Source organism: Boleophthalmus pectinirostris, unplaced genomic scaffold (assembly GCF_026225935.1).
Source record: "Boleophthalmus pectinirostris isolate CB_2022bp ecotype Guang Dong unplaced genomic scaffold, ASM2622593v1 HiC_scaffold_19, whole genome shotgun sequence".
NCBI classification, from domain to species: domain Eukaryota; kingdom Metazoa; phylum Chordata; class Actinopteri; order Gobiiformes; family Gobiidae; genus Boleophthalmus; species Boleophthalmus pectinirostris.
Window position 1 is genome coordinate 2550688 of NW_026571140.1, and position 16500 is coordinate 2567187.

Consider the following 16500-nt stretch of genomic DNA (forward strand, 5'->3'; position numbering starts at 1 on the left):
TAGACCTGGTTTAGATCTAGTTTAGACCTGGTTTAAGTCCTGGTTTAGACCTGGTTTAGATCTAGTTTAGACCTGGTTTAAGTCCTGGTTTAGACCTGGTTTAGTCCTGTTTTAGACCTGGTTTAGATCTAGTTTAGACCTGGTTTAGATCTAGTTTAGACCTGGTTTAGTCCTGTTTTAGACCTGTTTTAGACCTGTTTTAGACCTGGTTTAGACCTGGTTTAGACCTGGTTTAGATTTAGTTTAGACCTGGTTTAGTCCTGTTTTAGACCTGTTTTAGACCTGTTTTAGACCTGGTTTAGACCTGGTTTAGACCTGGTTTAGATCTAGTTTAGACCTGGTTTAGACCTGGTTTAGACCTGGTTTAGATCTAGTTTAGACCTGGTTTAGACCTGGTTTAGATCTAGTTTAGACCTGGTTTTAGTCCTGGTTTAGTCCTGTTTTAGACCTGTTTTAGACCTGTTTTAGACCTGGTTTAGACCTGGTTTAGATCTAGTTTAGACCTGGTTTAGACCTGGTTTAGTCCTTGTTTAGTCCTGTTTAGATCTAGTTTAGACCTGGTTTAGACCTGGTTTAGATCTAGTTTAGACCTGGTTCAGGCAATGAGTGGAATAAATAAATTTTAAAAAGGGGGATATATCCCAAAATGTGAAAACAGGAAAATTCCGCTGTGTAATCCATTTATTTCAACAAAGTAACTGTAATCCAATTACCACTCACTGAAACAGTAACTGTAACTGAATACAGTTACTCATAATTTGTACTCTGATTATGTAACTCCGGTACATGTAATCTGTTCCTCCCCAACACTGAAGACAGGAGCCAGTGCAGGTCACACAGCACAGATGTGATGTGTTCTCGTCTCTTAGTGTTTGTCAGCAGACGAGCTTCAGTGTTCTGGACATGTTGCCTGTAAAATTGCAGAACGTTGAAACCCGCCCGTTTCAGCAGCTGTTTGTGAGTACCTGACCCGGTGCAGGACTCGTGGACCAGACCAGTATCCCTCTGAATAAAAATACAGTTTTGTGAAACATGGGAGACGAAGCAAAAAGATGTCAATGGAGACCAGAAAAGTTACGTAGTGCACCTTTAAAACTAGCTTTAACTTTGCCTTTCCCTGGTCTGACATATTTCTGCTTAAGTCCAAACAGTTTTATTTTAGTAACGTGATAAGTCTGTCTCCTAAAAACACACTATCTTATATAAACACCTTGTATCTGTTATTGTAGCTCACAGATAAAAACAGATGATGTCACTGAGTGGGAACTCCTCGCTTCATATCTTGTGATTATCCAACTTTCACATTATATCATAAGTTACATTGAAATGATGTCATAAACTTTCTCAAGCGCTGGGCTAATCTAAAAAAAATTAATGTATAGAAATGGCAGGCAAAGTTATTCAGTGATCAGATGTTTAGTAGAAAATCCAAAATGCACATTACCTTGGATTGTTTTTGATTCTCCATAGACCAGAGGTGTTCACACTTTTTCAGCATGTGAGTTACTTACAAAATGACCAAGTCATAATGATCGACCTAATACAAAGCCAAACAAACTGCACTGAAACACTCTGTGCCCCTTTTTTGGACCCTCCCCCACAGTTTGAGAACCTCTTCTTTAAGTGAACTTCCTCTGGCACTTTACACAAAACTGTGAAAAAAGTGAAGGAAGATTTTTAAACCTGTTTTTTAAAGTTCCAAACTGGAGTTACATTCTTTTCTGGTTTTGCAGTGATATTTACCAGCCTCTGCAGGTTTACCAAACCAAACACATCGTGACAAACACAGATGCATTTGTGCACTTTTGTTAGACAAACTTCAGCCAAATGTGGCAGTAGGTCTGTTCTGTAGATCCGCTCTATGCTGTAGACCTGCTTTGTGCCAACACTGGAACACAAATGTAGACTGGTTTTTGCTTCACGTTTGGTCTTGCTCTTCTAATCAGCCGCACTGTGGGAGGGGCTTGTGTTGGCTGTACGCAGGAAGGAGCGAGAGCGTGAAAAGGCGAGGGGCGGCGTGCTGACGTGAGGCAGATGGACAGGTAGGATGTTTAGGAAGTTGAACCTGCCCTGTGATGCACGCTGGTACACGAGGGCACACGCTGTCACAGACGAGTCGTGCATAGGGAGCGTGTGTGTTTGTGATGCGCCGTAGAGTCTCCGCGGGTTTCAAATGAGCGCACAGGCTGCACTGAGACGCCCCACACGCTCCTGCACCCGCTACAAGTTTATTACCAACAGCAGCGGCCGGAATGAAATATGATCACACTTGTTGAGTGTCAGACCTCGAGTGAGAGACAAGACTGAGTCCAAACGCAAGTCCGAGACGAGACACGGCGATCTACCCACACGACCTTGGAGATCGACTGGTAGATCGCGATCGACATATTGGGCACCCCTGCCATAGAGTCTTTGTCAGCTAAACTAAACTGGAATGATCTTTTCATTATCTACGTCAGGAGTGTCAAACTCATTTTGTTCCGGGGGCTGTATCCAACCTACTTTGATCCCAAAGTGTCCAGATTAGAAAACTCATGGCATATAAACCCCAAAAATATTCAAAGTTACAGAAATCTTTTTAATTGATGAACTCTTTCTTTAACAAAATATTATAATATTATGAACCTGAAACTTTAAGAAAAATGCAATTTCAACACAATGTTTTAACATGAACTTGTATGTAAATAGGAATACATCCATTTTTCTTGTGTTATTTATAAACCTTCAAACTCTGAAATTTTATGATTTAGTTGACCTTTATACTCAGAAAATCATGTTCAATGTAAATGGTCACATTTTTCTATAGCGCTTTACAACAAGGAACCACTCGCACAGTCACACACACACACACACACACACAATAACAAATTCCTGTCAAAATCTTTACAGAACATGTTCAAAATCTGAAAGAGCCAATATGAGCTCAGAGGCACAGCCATGTTTATCAAAAAGAAAATCAAACAAACATTATGAAATTTTGTAAATCTGTTAAAGGGGCGGAGCTCTGGAACAACTGCACAGAAAACCTAAAACTGTGCACCAAACTCTCTCACTTTATAAAGAAGTTTAAATGTTTAACTCTGAACAGACACATGAAATATGATTCTTAGTTGTTCTGTTTCTGATTTGTTTGTTTCCTCTCGCTGTATTTATGAAGATGAATAAATAAAGGGAATAAAGGGTAGGTATAATAACCTCAAGTTTCAACCTGCACCTTTTCGGCCTTTGTATGTTAAATATGACTGTCTGTGAAATAATGTCAAAATATACATGTGACCGAAATAAATAAATGAGTGAGTAAGTGTCATGGTCAACAGTCAAAACGATCGTTCTAAATTAGCCGAGGGCCACATTAAAGGTCTTGTAGGGCCGGATCCAGCCCCTGGGCCGTATGTTTGACACCTGTGGTCTACATGATGAATCATAAATAAAACAGCCAGCTTCATATAACACATTTCTGGAGCATAAAGATGTGATGAGGTTTTGTGCTCGGCCTCCGTCTCTCAGCGGGGACGTAGAAGCGACTCACCAATCAAAGCTAAAACCCATTTTGGACCAGGTCATTCATTGTACTCAGTGAGCGCAGAACCCAGAGCCAGAGCGGAGGAACTTTTCATGAACTTGTATTGAAGAAAACACTTCCACGATCTACATATGAAAGAGTCTGAGTTGAACTGAGCGTGTTATGTGCAGTGTTGGGGAGTAACAGATTACATGTACCGGAGTTACGTAATCAGAGTACAAATTATGAGTAACTGTATTCAGTTACAGTTACTGTTTCAATGAGTGGTAATTGGATTACAGTTACTTTGTTGAAATAAGTGGATTACACGGCGGGATTTTCCTGTTTTTACATTTTGGGCTATATCCCTTTTTCTCCCCCTACGATATCTTAATCTTTGCTTCTCTACAGCAAATTAAGTAATCCAAAGTATTCAGATTACATTACTCACTTTAAGTAATTTAATGGATTCTGTTACAAACTACATTTTGGTGTATGTAATCTGTAATCTGTAGGGGATTACATTTTAAAAGTCACCTTCTCAACACCGGTTATGTGCTGCATTTGATGTAACAGTTCACAGTGTGTGATGTGGGCTGTGTGCAAGGCTGGACCATTGTGTGTGTGTGAGCAACAGGCTGTAAATATCAGTTACATGAAGTTCTATTGTGGTGACTGCACAATATGGAAACACATTAACAATAAAAATGGATTAGAGTCGACATTTTTACAGCAACTATGTACTCCAAGTCTGCACTCGGGGGTAAGAGTCATCCTTTTTCCATCTTTTTTCTTGTGCTTATCTGAGGTCGGGTCAGGGGGCAGCGGTCTAAGCAGGGACTCCCAGACTTCCCTCACCCCAGACACTTCCTCCAGCTCCTCCGGTGGGACCCCAAGGCGTTCCCAGGCCTGCCGAGAGACTGAGAGACTGAGTCCCTCCAGTATATCCTGGGACTTCCCCGTACTACTTCCCAGTGAGACCCCCCCTCCCCCACTGAGACGTCCAGGAGGCATTCGGAACAGATGCCCGAGCTGCAGTTCCCACCTTATCTCTGAGGAAGCGCCCAGTCACCCTCCAGAGGAAACTCATGTCAATCTTGTCCTTTCAGTCATTTCCCAAAGCTCGTGACCATAGGTGAGGGGAGGAATGGAGATTGAGGAGAGCTTTGCCTTTGGACTCAGCTCCTTTTTCTGCAGAGGTTGCACTAATCCACCTGTCAATTTCGCGTTCCATCCTCCCCTCACACAAGACCCTGAGATACTTGACCTCCTCCACTTGGGGCAGGGACTCTCCACCACCTGGAGAAGGCGGATTTGGCGTCGGATTTGGAATAGCTGATTCTCATCCCAGCCACGTCACACTTGGCTCAAACCGCCTCAGTGCATGTTGTGCAGGTCCTGGCTCGATGGAGAGATGAGATCCTGTGGTCTCCAAACCAGATCCCCTCCAGCCCGACTGCACCTACAAATTCTGTCCATAAAAACAATGAACAGAAAACAGGAGAACTTAATAGTCATCTAATGACTTAATTAAAGAAATAGTTTTGCATTTTGCAAAAATGCAGTGCCCAATGGGAGCTGAACACAGAGTCGGTGAGATCTGTTGAGATCTGTTGAGATCTGTTGAGATCTGTTGAGATCTGTTGGGATCTGTTGAGATCTGTTGAGATCTGTTGAGATCTGTTGAGATCTGTTGAGATCTGTTGGGATCTGTTGAGATCTGTTGGGATCTGTTGGGCTCGGTGTGTAAATGGCTCATATCAGACACGCCACAGAAAACCGCTCTCTGCAGACAGACGCACAGGCACCTGTGCAGACACCTTTGCCTTGAGTCAGTCTTTGTGTCACTCCTCCTGCTCTCCTCCTCTCAGTGACTACAGCTCTGTTTAGTACCTGAGCCGTTTCCTGAACTTTCTTCAAGTACAAGTTTGTCTAAACCTCCTTGTCAAAACCTGATCTCGTCAGATCTCAGACGATAAGCAGGGCAGGGCTTCTGTTTGGCAAGATACTTTACACTAAGGATGTAACAGTATGATGTAACCGGAGTATTGCCATACTGCATCATCAAGGGTCTCACAATAATATCATGGATCAACACAATATGTCGAATTAGTGTCTTCGCTTATATGAATAATTATGGTGTAGTTATGGTGGTAGTACAAAAAAAAAAAGTACAGACCATGATCCTTTGCGCTGTTTCAGTGCAGACAACATGCAGAAATAACTGTTCTATGCACCTTTAAATCTGAGTTCTTTGGGTTCAGTTAATATTAAGTAGCATATTCACAGTTTTTTTAGATTCCACAAAATATTGCAATAAATATTGTACAGTGAGATGTGTATCGTGAATGTACATACAAACACGTACTGACAGATTTCGATATCGTTCCGTTTCTACTTTACACTAATTGCCTCCTGCACCAGATTGTGAGAGGATTTTGAGCATGTGGAAAAGCACTAATCCAGATTAATCCATTGTTATTCTTAAATCTTGTGGAAGCATTAACTTGGATTAATGCTTGAATTTCACCACATGTAAATTTATGCATGTTTTTTCTTTTTTTTCAACAAGACAGTGCAGACAGTTTACCATATTGGTTTATAATGTTACCCAGAGGTGATTCTGTTGGCATAAACATCTCTCCCGTCACACAGAGGAGATTTTTTTTTTTTTTTTTGAACAGTCTGGTGGTGTGGAATCCTGCAGTCACAGTGGCAACTCTGAAAACCGAAAAGGATTTATTGATTTATTGTATATATTAGATTAGATTAGATCGTCATTGTACAAAATATAACAAAAACTTCAATAGAGCAAAACTGCAGCAGTAAAAATAAATAAATATAAATACATTCTCACATCCACACCAAAAAAAAAAAAAGAACAACACAATCAATAAATAAATAGATGATTGCATGGTGTTCTTGAGGCCTTTTGTCAGCGCCTGTGAGGGGAGTTTGAAGTTTTCCTGCAGAGAGAATGCAGAAGAGGCAGTTCAGGTCGTGAGGGGTTCTGCAGGATGTTGGAGGTAGAGCTCTGCAGTCCCGCGGGACCCGACCCAAACCACTGCGACACGGGACACATTTTGAAATGATGATAAACTGCAGTCCCGCAAACTAAATATGAGAATAAAGTAAAACATGAAAAAAATGAATGTGAGCACATCATGCATAATTTGTGCTGGAGATTTTATTTGGCATTAATAAAAACCTTTTAAGCAGCAGACAATCCCCCCGTCCTGTACGCCGTGCGGACAGTCCCTCCTTCCGTACGTCATGCTGCCTGAGCAACAAAACCAGAACTAAACCAGGTCTAAAAACAGCTCTAAAACCAGGACTAAAACAGGATTTAGCCAGGACTTAACCACGCCGCCGCATCGCCCACCGCGCCTCCTCCCATACGCAGACCAATTTTTTTCGCTTCTCCGTGTTTGATAGAGTTTAAGAAAGCAAAGGTTCCCATCCTGCGGGACTTGTGGGTGGGCGCGGGACAAAATATTGCAGATGAAGGCGGGAGGGGGACTGAAAATTACAGTTCTTTGTGGGAGCAGGCGGGCGGGAGCGGGCGGGAGGGGGCGGGAGCGGGCGGGAGCGGGCGGGAGCGGCACGAGCGGGCACGAGCGGGCACGAGCGGGCACGAGCGGGCGGGAGCGGGACACAAAATTCTGTCCCGGGCAGACCTTTAGTTGGAGGTCCGTGTGAGGAGACGTGAGGAGGAGATGGTCAGGTCCTTCTTTTCAGTTGCTCTGTACGATGATGTGCAGCAGTCAGAGCGCTTTCAGGGGTACACTGGTAGAGGTTGATCGGCAGCTTCTGGGACAGCCCACTGCAACAGAGTGTTCACAACAACAACAACAACAACAACAAAAAGTGTGCACACAGTTGATGCTGGAGGTGTTTAGGCTCCAGGTCAGGTCCTCACTGCACTGCACACTCAGGGACTGCAAATTTGACCCTCTCCACCTCCCTTCTATTGATGCAAAGACCATTGTGATGGGAGCATGTCTATGTTCCCTCAGCTCTATTTTCTCTCAGCCCTATGTTCCCTCCTTTTTCATCAATTTGCATCCCAATTTTCCCAATTTGTTCCCATTCTATTCTCCAGCAGCAGCTGACTACAGAGGTCATGGAGCTTTTCCCATTTTTTAAATTATTATTTCGGTAATTCCACTCATTGCCGGAAACCCAAACAGATTGCACGCAATAAGAGCAAACATAAACGTCATAGTTAACGTTGGTGGCGTCAGTCACACAATGGATGAGGTTGAAGAGCCAGTAGAACAGAGACAGCAGTGCACAGGTAAAGGTAAAAGGTAAAAAGTGTTTTCTCAATTCAGACATCACTTTGTATTTATAGAAGAGAGGGACCTCCTGTGCACCTCTAAACCAGAACTAACACCAGGACTAAACTAGGACTAAAACCCGGAATAAATCAGGTGTAAACATTATGACACTAACAGCAGGTGGACATAATTGAAGGCAGCAGTGATCTCATATATATAAATCTTTTCTCTATCAATAATATTTTTAAAATGCTTAAGGAAAGACTGGTCTTTTTATTGTCTTTAATCAGACAAAACATTTTATGTGAAGATTTCCTCGTCTTTGTTTCTTTACAGTAAACAAAAGTCTGTTCATGGAGACTTGGGCTCAACAGACAATTTGAAGAGAACAAAGAAGAATTTTCAGGATGTGGTTGTTACATTCATGTAGTTTTCAAAACCATGACAATATCTAGTAATCCAAAGTATTCAGATTACGTTACTCACTTTAAGTAACTTCATGGATTACGTTACAAACTACCTTTAGGGGTATATAATCTGTAATCTGTAGGGAATCCATTTTAAAAGTCACCTTCCCAACACTGTGAACAGTGAACATTCAAACTCTACACAGGCAAAATATTTCATTATTATTCAGTTCACTTAAACCTTAAAACTTTTATGTGCCAGGAACAGGTGATCTGTAAGTGACTGCTCTCCTGTGTGAATAAGAAACATATTATAAATGAGGGAACACAGGGCTGGCCCCATTGTGAGTTTTTTTCTTTTGTTTTTTTTTTTTTTCCCTATAAAATCAATGATGATGTCTTTAGTTTTCTAGCTGTGTTCAAGTGCAGGTCTTTGTCTTAGTTCAAGTGCAGGTCTTTGTCTTAGTTCAAGTGCAGGTCTTTGTCTTAGTTCAAGTGCAGGTCTTTGTCTTAGTTCAAGTGCAGGTCTTTGTCTTAGTTCAAGTGCAGGTCTTTGTCTTAGTTCAAGTGCAGGTCTTTGTCTTAGTTTGTCTTAGGAGCTCCTTTCTGTTGGTCGCTTGATCACTGTTTGTTTTGAGCTCCACAATGGTCGTACATCAGTGAATTGTTTCTGTTGATTGGTTGTGAGTTGTCTTCTCCTCACATGATCTCACTGAGAATGTGTCCATGTAGCTGTGACTGTGCTCATGTCAGAGCAGCAGAGGTGTTCATTAGCACAGTAAACACATGGACCTAATGCAGATGCTGATGCACGTGTCACGGACATAAGTTATTTCATTAAAAAGAGCTTCATTATGAACCAACGTGAACAGAGTGAACATCAGCTGAAGGAACAGGAGAAGTCTGCTGACCAGAAGTCACCAACCTTTTTGAAACTGAGAGCTACTTCATGAGTACTGAGTCATACGAAGGGCAACAGTTTGATATTCTCTTCTGAAATAACACATTTGTTCAGTTTGTCTTTAGTTATACCTTATTAATAATCATCTATGTAAAAACACTGATTATGTTAATAATTTCTCACAATACTTATCAACAATGACAGCGAGGTGGAAAACACAGATCAATATTCAACACTTTCACTTTATTCATCTCAGTAATTGTTACATTTTTAAGTAGAATGTTCCAGTTGTCATCAGTGCTTCTGTGAGTGTGTTTACACACACACAAGTGTCCTGATTATAAAAACACTGTCCCAGTTTACTGACATAATCTTAACAAGTGCAAAAATGGTATATTTAATAACCCAGGAAAAGCAGAGGAAGCTCAGGAGGTTCCTCACCAGTGTAAGAAGCTCTGAGGTTTCCCACAATCCACTGCACAGATCAAACCCCACGTTTCCAAACACTATTGTACAAGTTCTACTGCAGCAGATTCTTCATTAAAGTCTTCTGCATAAATAAACTCAAATTTACAACATATAAACCATAACCACTGTAGAGACGCATCTGCATAAACTGTAAGCACTGATAACAAAAAAAAAAAAAAAAAAACAGCTCACTCATCTAAATGGTTTATCTAAACTTCATGTATGATGAACATATTTTTAATATGTTGGTTTTTTTATATATAAATACAAGGGTGATTAAAAAAGAAGAGCAACAGAATAAAATTAGAGTTTTAGATGCAGTGCACTAGTGAGTTGTGCTGTTCTTAGAACAGGCCTGCGGGCGACTCATGTAGTCCTTGGGGGTGACCTGGTGCCTGTGGGCACCGTGCTGGTGATACCTGGTGTAGACAGTAACTAGTGTCTGCAGGTAAGATCATGTGGTTTGGGTGTCATTCAGGCTGCCGATTTGCCCATTACATTACAGTACATTACAATACATTACGTAGGCCACGATACAATATACCTTGATACAGTGAGCTTTTGATTCAATATGATATATTTTAAATACATTTTGGTACCGTTCAATAAAAAATAATGATTAAATAACGGCTGTGATATTAAAAGTCTTTGTTAAACCACTTCTTGTGTAAAGTTCATATGAAAAAATCTAATTGTATTCATTAAAACTGTGAAAATGTCAAATGTGCCGTCCACTAAACAAGCAAACACCATAAAATCTTCTTGGTGATATATCGATACAGCAGCCCACGATATCGATACTGTATCATCACATTAAACAATGTGATATATTGATATATTGATATTTTTGCACACCTGTATTTGTCATTGATAAAACAGAATCTACAGTTAGGTTTATATGTTTTGTATTCTTAATAGACTCACTTACATTTGGCCTTGATTTTTGTGAGCTCTCTGTCTGAGCACTAAGCTGTAATTATCAGTATTTATGAGCCATTAGTGTGTCCGGTGTCATTATCTTTTTCACCGTGTCATTTGCACCTGTCCACCTCAACATGATTTATGAACACTAATAACAGGGCACCGTTCAACATTTACTTTATCTCACCTCTTGTGGGAAATTTGTCTTTGAATATCCACCCATGCCTCCACCAACACTGCAGTACGGCCGGGAACCACAGGGCCAGTCACAGCTCAGTACGATCCTCCATAACTGGCTCATGGTACGATATTATCACAATGTACATACATGTGATCATCAATAATACAGTATATTACACATCCTATACTGCAACATATCCCGATTTTTAAGAACCAAACACATTTTGACCACAAGTTAATATGAAATAAACTGGTCATAACTGTATGAACAAGTTTATTTCATATTAACTTGTTTATATTCATATTAACTTTTTCTGAAGAAATATCAAAACTGTAAACTGTCACAAAATAATTTTGTAAAAAACTACTCAATACTGTATTTTATCAACATGTTTATATTTTAAAAGCATTTTGCAAAAGTGCATTTTACAGGATACAAGGCACAATTCATCACTTCACAGTAAAGTGCAGTGTGCAGGATCTAACAGTTATTAGTGTTTTTTCAGGAGTCTAACAGACACTAGAACAAAAGAGCTCTTAAAGGAAGTGTACGCAGCCTGCACTTTTAACAGTAGTCTACTACAATCACTGCTGAACCTGGGTGTCCAGTGCCTAAACTTGCAGATAGAGTCCATGTTTTCTCTCTACAAAAGGTAAAATGTGTAGCTGCTGGAAACTACAGTTTTATTTAAACATGTTTTTATGTGGTTTTTGCTCAGTTCATACAGTTTCTTCCTAAGACTTTTCATACATCAGTGTGAGACCCTGAAACGTCTTCCTGAAGGTAATAACTCACTCTGAGTACAGAGCTCGAGGTCAGTCACAATCGTTCAGGTCTGTAAAAGCTGAACTTATATAACAATAAAAGTGCACTGTGGAACTTTGATTTATTCTTGGTTTATTTTGCTAAAATAATTCATTTCAGATATTCTTTCTTACTGTGAGTATGTTCACCTCTTCACTGATCTGATCTGTTACTTGGTGGTGGCATCACCTGCTTGTCTCCATGGAAACAAATAGGTTTAATACAATGTGGAACATTTCAGGCAAAACAATGAGATCTCTGTGGAGGAAAGCACGTCACTCCTGACCTGTCTGAACATGTGAATGGATTTAATGACAGTCATACGTGACACATCTGTGTGTGCAGCCTGTGCCAGGGGCACTTCACAATTCATAAGTCTATAGAGTCTATATTTAAGACAGACGCATGGAGACGTACACACACTCTGTGATCTTCTCTCTGCAGCACTGGGCTGTCGACACAAACATGTGCAACACTGCACAAGCACTAATGAATAAATGCACTGAATACATACACGCGTGTAGAATCCTTCTCCTCAGGTTCTTTATGGTTATTTATGGTTATTTATGGTTATTTATGTTTATTTATGGTTCTTATGTCTCCACACAGATGTTTGTTTAAGACCATTTCACTTCCATGGACATAGAGATACAGTATTTCATTACCTGGGATCCTTCTCCAATACTTTACACAGATATGAGTCAGTCACTGTTGAATCTCCTCGAGTTCAGATGAGTGTGACTGACAGGTGGATTAACCAATCAGGGACATGCAAAGTCCATTTGTATCAAAATGAAAACGACTGTACATGAGGAAAAAAAGAAAAGAAAGACATTTCGCATGGGACTAAATAAACATGATTTGTGCAGAATCAATGATCAAAACATAAGAGTGTGTTCAGGTCTGAGGTCAGAGAAATGTCATTTTGTCTTGTAAATGATGGTGACCAATGATCTTCTTTATTACACATGTATCACTGAAATAAACAAATGTGATTACACAAACATGTGGTTCTTCCTCTGGTGTCACAGAGTCACAGAGTCTCAGAGGGCGTGGGGACCAGACTGATCTCCCCCTCCCCTCTCCCTCTGTGTGAATAATACAGACACATCAATCTGGATGTGACAGGCCACTGACCAAGGACATCAAATCAATAACAAACCTCTATCTAGATATGTCTGCAAATAACACTTCAAAATGACAAATGAAAATATTTGTGCACAAAAATGTATTTAAAAAGTCACCAGTGCTGAATGTGAGAAATAATATTGTTCTGTTTTGGGTTTTTTGCTCATGTGTGTGCTTTTCTTTAGACAGGGATGTTTAAGTTTTCTGAAGAGGAGTTTTTCATGGAGCCTCTGGAACAGTCCGACCAGGAGGGAACCGCAGCCCAGGCCCACGCCATCTACAGACGCCATGATGCCCCGTCCGCCCCGTCCGCCCTGTCTGCCCGTCCACCCCGTCCGCGTCTGCCCCGTCTGTAGCTCCAGGCACCAGGGCAGCCGGCTACAACGGGACGTGTGGGCTCAGAGGTATGTGAGGATGTGGTGTTGAAACAGGTCATGTTATAATGATAATCAAGAGAAGCACTTTTAGTTCTTTGGGGAAATGCTGCAGTGGATGTACAGACTTTACTCAAGAACATATGGAGAGCAGTGTGATTTTTAAGTGCACTTTTAGACAGCGTGGGAGAGTGCAACAGAACTGTACTTTAAGGCCATGGAGGATTGTGAAATCGCTGGTGTGGATGTGATTACAGCAACATGCAATGTCTTTTTCTTTTGGCCCTGATGTCCAAGACACATTTGTCCATTTGGAGTCAATAAGAGCTTATCTTATCTCCAGCTTCAGAGCACATTTTAAAAACATTCATAATTGTAAAGACTGTAAACTGACGCCTCATTTTCAGCTCCGTCAGGACACCGGCTCTGCTTTTATCAATGGGGAAGACGTTTTATTTAAAGATGTTTTTCTGGGCACTCAAGGACACAGTGCAAACAGCAATTAAGACACATAATTAAAAACAATCAAACAATACAGGACGGGTTCTAAAACATCACCATCGTCATTAATGTTAATTTAAATAAATGTGTTTTGAGGAGCTGAGGAGCAGAGCAACTAAATGTTCTGCCCCCTGGTGACGAGGAAGAGGAGGAGAGGGGACAGAGAGCTGAAGAGAGGAAGAGGAGGAGAGGGGACAGAGAGATGGAGAGAGGAAGAGGAGGAGAGAGAGAGAGGAGAGGCAGAGAGATGGAGAGAGGAGAGAGGAGAGAGGAGAGAGAGGAGCAGAGAGAGGTGGAGAGAGGAAGAGAGGAGAGAGGAGAGAGAGAGGAGAGAGAGGAAGAGAGAGAGGACAGAGAGGTGGAGAGAGGAAGAGGAGGAAGAGAGGGGACAGAGAGGTGGAGAGAGGAAGAGAGAGAGAGAGAGAGAGAGGACAGAGAGGTGGAGAGAGGAAGAGGAGGAAGAGAGAGAGAGACAGAGAGGTGGAGAGAGGAAGAGGAGGAGAGGGGACAGAGAGGTGGAGAGAGGAAGAGGAGGAAGAGAGGGGACAGAGAGTTGGAGAGAGGAAGAGAGGGGACAGAGAGGTGGAGAGAGGAAGAGGAGGAGAGGGGACAGAGAGATGGAGAGAGGAAGAGGAGGAAGAGAGAGACAGAGAGGTGGAGAGAGGAAGAGAGGAGGAGGAGAGGGGACAGAGAGGTGGAGAGAGGAAGAGGAGGAGAGAGGACAGAGAGGTGGAGAGAGGAAGAGGAGGAGAGAGAGAGGAGAGGACAGAGAGGTGGAGAGAGGAAGAGAGGAGAGAGAGAGAGAGAGAGGAGAGAGGAAGAGGAGGAGAGAGAGAGAGCGAGGGGATGTCATGATATGGAGGAGATTATGGAGACAGGTGGAGGACAGATTCTGAATTGATTTAAAGGTGAGTAACAGAATTGTGAACTGAATTTGGAAGTGAAGCAGAAGCGTGTGGAGCTGCTGGAGGACTGGAGTGATGTGGTTGATGGAGGGTGTCCTGGGGCCTCATTTATAAACGACTGTGTAGGAGTTGTGCTAAATTAGTGTGTGTTCCTAGAAGCCTCTCGTGGCCTCTAGGAATACCACTCAAACTGTAAATCTAGAAAACCCACCGCACACACTGAACCACACAATCTGTGCTTTAGAAATCCACCTGCAACTAGAAACCGCACATGTGAACTCCCGTCACGTCACACTCTCTCCACACCTGCACCTCACTGTAAAAAGAGCAAAGTGACTCACCGTGTTGGGAAGGTTACTTTTTGTGTTGTATTCTGTATTCCCCTACAGATTACACACCCCTAAATGTAGTTTGTAACATAATCCATTATATTACTTTAGGTCAGTAATGTAATCTGAATAATTTGGATTACTTATTTTCTGTAGAGAAGCAAAGACCAGGAAATCTTCACATAAGATGTTTTGTCTGCTAAAAGAAAATAAAAAGCCCAGACTTTACTGAACTGTATTACAAATATTATTGATAGAAGAAGAGAAGACACGTCCATGCAGCAGGATTTAGTCCTGTTAAATCCTATTTTAGACCTGGTTTAGTCCTAGTTTAGTCCTAGTTTATTCCTAGTTTAGACCTGGTTTAGACAAGGTTTTAGACCTGGTTTTAGACCTGGTTTAATTACAAAAAATAAAATAAAAATAGCCCAAAATATGAAAACAGGAAAATACTGCTGTGTAATCCACTGTAATCCAATTACCACTCACTTAAACAGTAACTGTAACTGAATACAGTTACTCATAATTTGTACTCTGATTACGTAACTCCGGTACATGTAATCTGTTACTCCCCAACACTGAGATTTCTCTAAACATGAGCAGATAATCAGTGAGTTTGAGCGAGACACGCGGGACAGAGGGAGGAGGACGCTCCACACAGCACCACGTGATCACGACAAAGACTTAAACAAGGTTTAACAAATGAATGACTCATCTGTTCATTGAATCATATTTCATAATATTTAGGCAGTACATCTTTGCAGTGAAGCTGATGTGTTTTCTCGCTGTAGTTTTATCACTATATTTTGAAGTGTGATGTGTGTGGGGACTGGCCCTCTGAATGCACATACACTAGTAGAAGTGTGCATGCGGAGGTCTGAGAGGAGGGGGCTATGAGCGCATGTGAGAGATTCAGATGCCCTCCCCTGGAGAGTGAAAGGAGTGAGGGAGGGATAGGTGGATCAGCGGTCAGGAGATGAGCACTTCAGCAGGTAGAACACAGATTTAACATGTAGCACATCAGACATACACATATATCATACATAAAAGGAGCTGTTATTCTGCCAAGTTCACATGAAACAACCGCGCTGTGCTCTCCTCTGTGAGTGTGTGGGCCTGGGTGGAGATGGGCACAGGACCTTTTGCTAGTTACACAAAAATGGAGGGAATATTATGGGCTCGGGTAAGGTTTGGGTCAGTAGGCTTTGTGTCGTGCGTGGACTCGGGTCACTCTGACGCTCGGTGTCGGAGCTGCGTTTAGTCCCAGAGCTTCATTAAACCGAAGCCTGGCTCCTGTGCTCTCAGGTCCAGTCATTATCTCATCCTCTCTGTGTTGGTCACAGCCACAGACTGTGTTCTGTAGAAGTCTATTGTCACAGCGCAGACTGCGGAACCCTGCTGCACCGGGAAAGTGCACGCACTCATGCACAAGTTTATGAATAATATTGTGGAGAATAATGACTGGAATAAACAGCCCTTCTCCATGTTTTGGCTAATCTCTGCTTAAATGCAGAAAACTCAATGTAATTCTTTTATATATGTGGATTGATTCCCTGGATTGGATCAAACTCTTCCTTAAACTCTCTTCACTTCTGCTCTTCTCCACGAGTGTCACTTTTTCCCTGTGTCTCCAGACTTTGTGTAGAAGTTACAGCAAAGTCTGGGCTGCCGTAGAGAGAAGCAAAGTGCAGCGCTTAGTACAAGTTTCATAAATGCTGTAGTTGCCGTAAAGAGCGCCTACGCAAGGATTTGTGCGTAAATGAGTTTTATAAAAGAGACCCCTGGTTATGATTTGAGCA

General features: G+C 41.7%; 1 protein-coding gene across 1 annotated transcript in view; it reads left to right on the forward strand.

Annotated features, from left to right (window-relative positions):
* LOC110172376 (A disintegrin and metalloproteinase with thrombospondin motifs 7) overlaps nt 1-16500 on the forward strand; it is a 197634-nt gene that overhangs the window by 51643 nt on the left and 129491 nt on the right. The window contains exons 3-4 of the mRNA XM_055154811.1: nt 12778-12916; nt 12949-12996. Coding sequence (XP_055010786.1) covers nt 12778-12916; nt 12949-12996 — 187 coding nt within the window. The remainder of the gene's footprint in view (nt 1-12777; nt 12917-12948; nt 12997-16500) is intronic.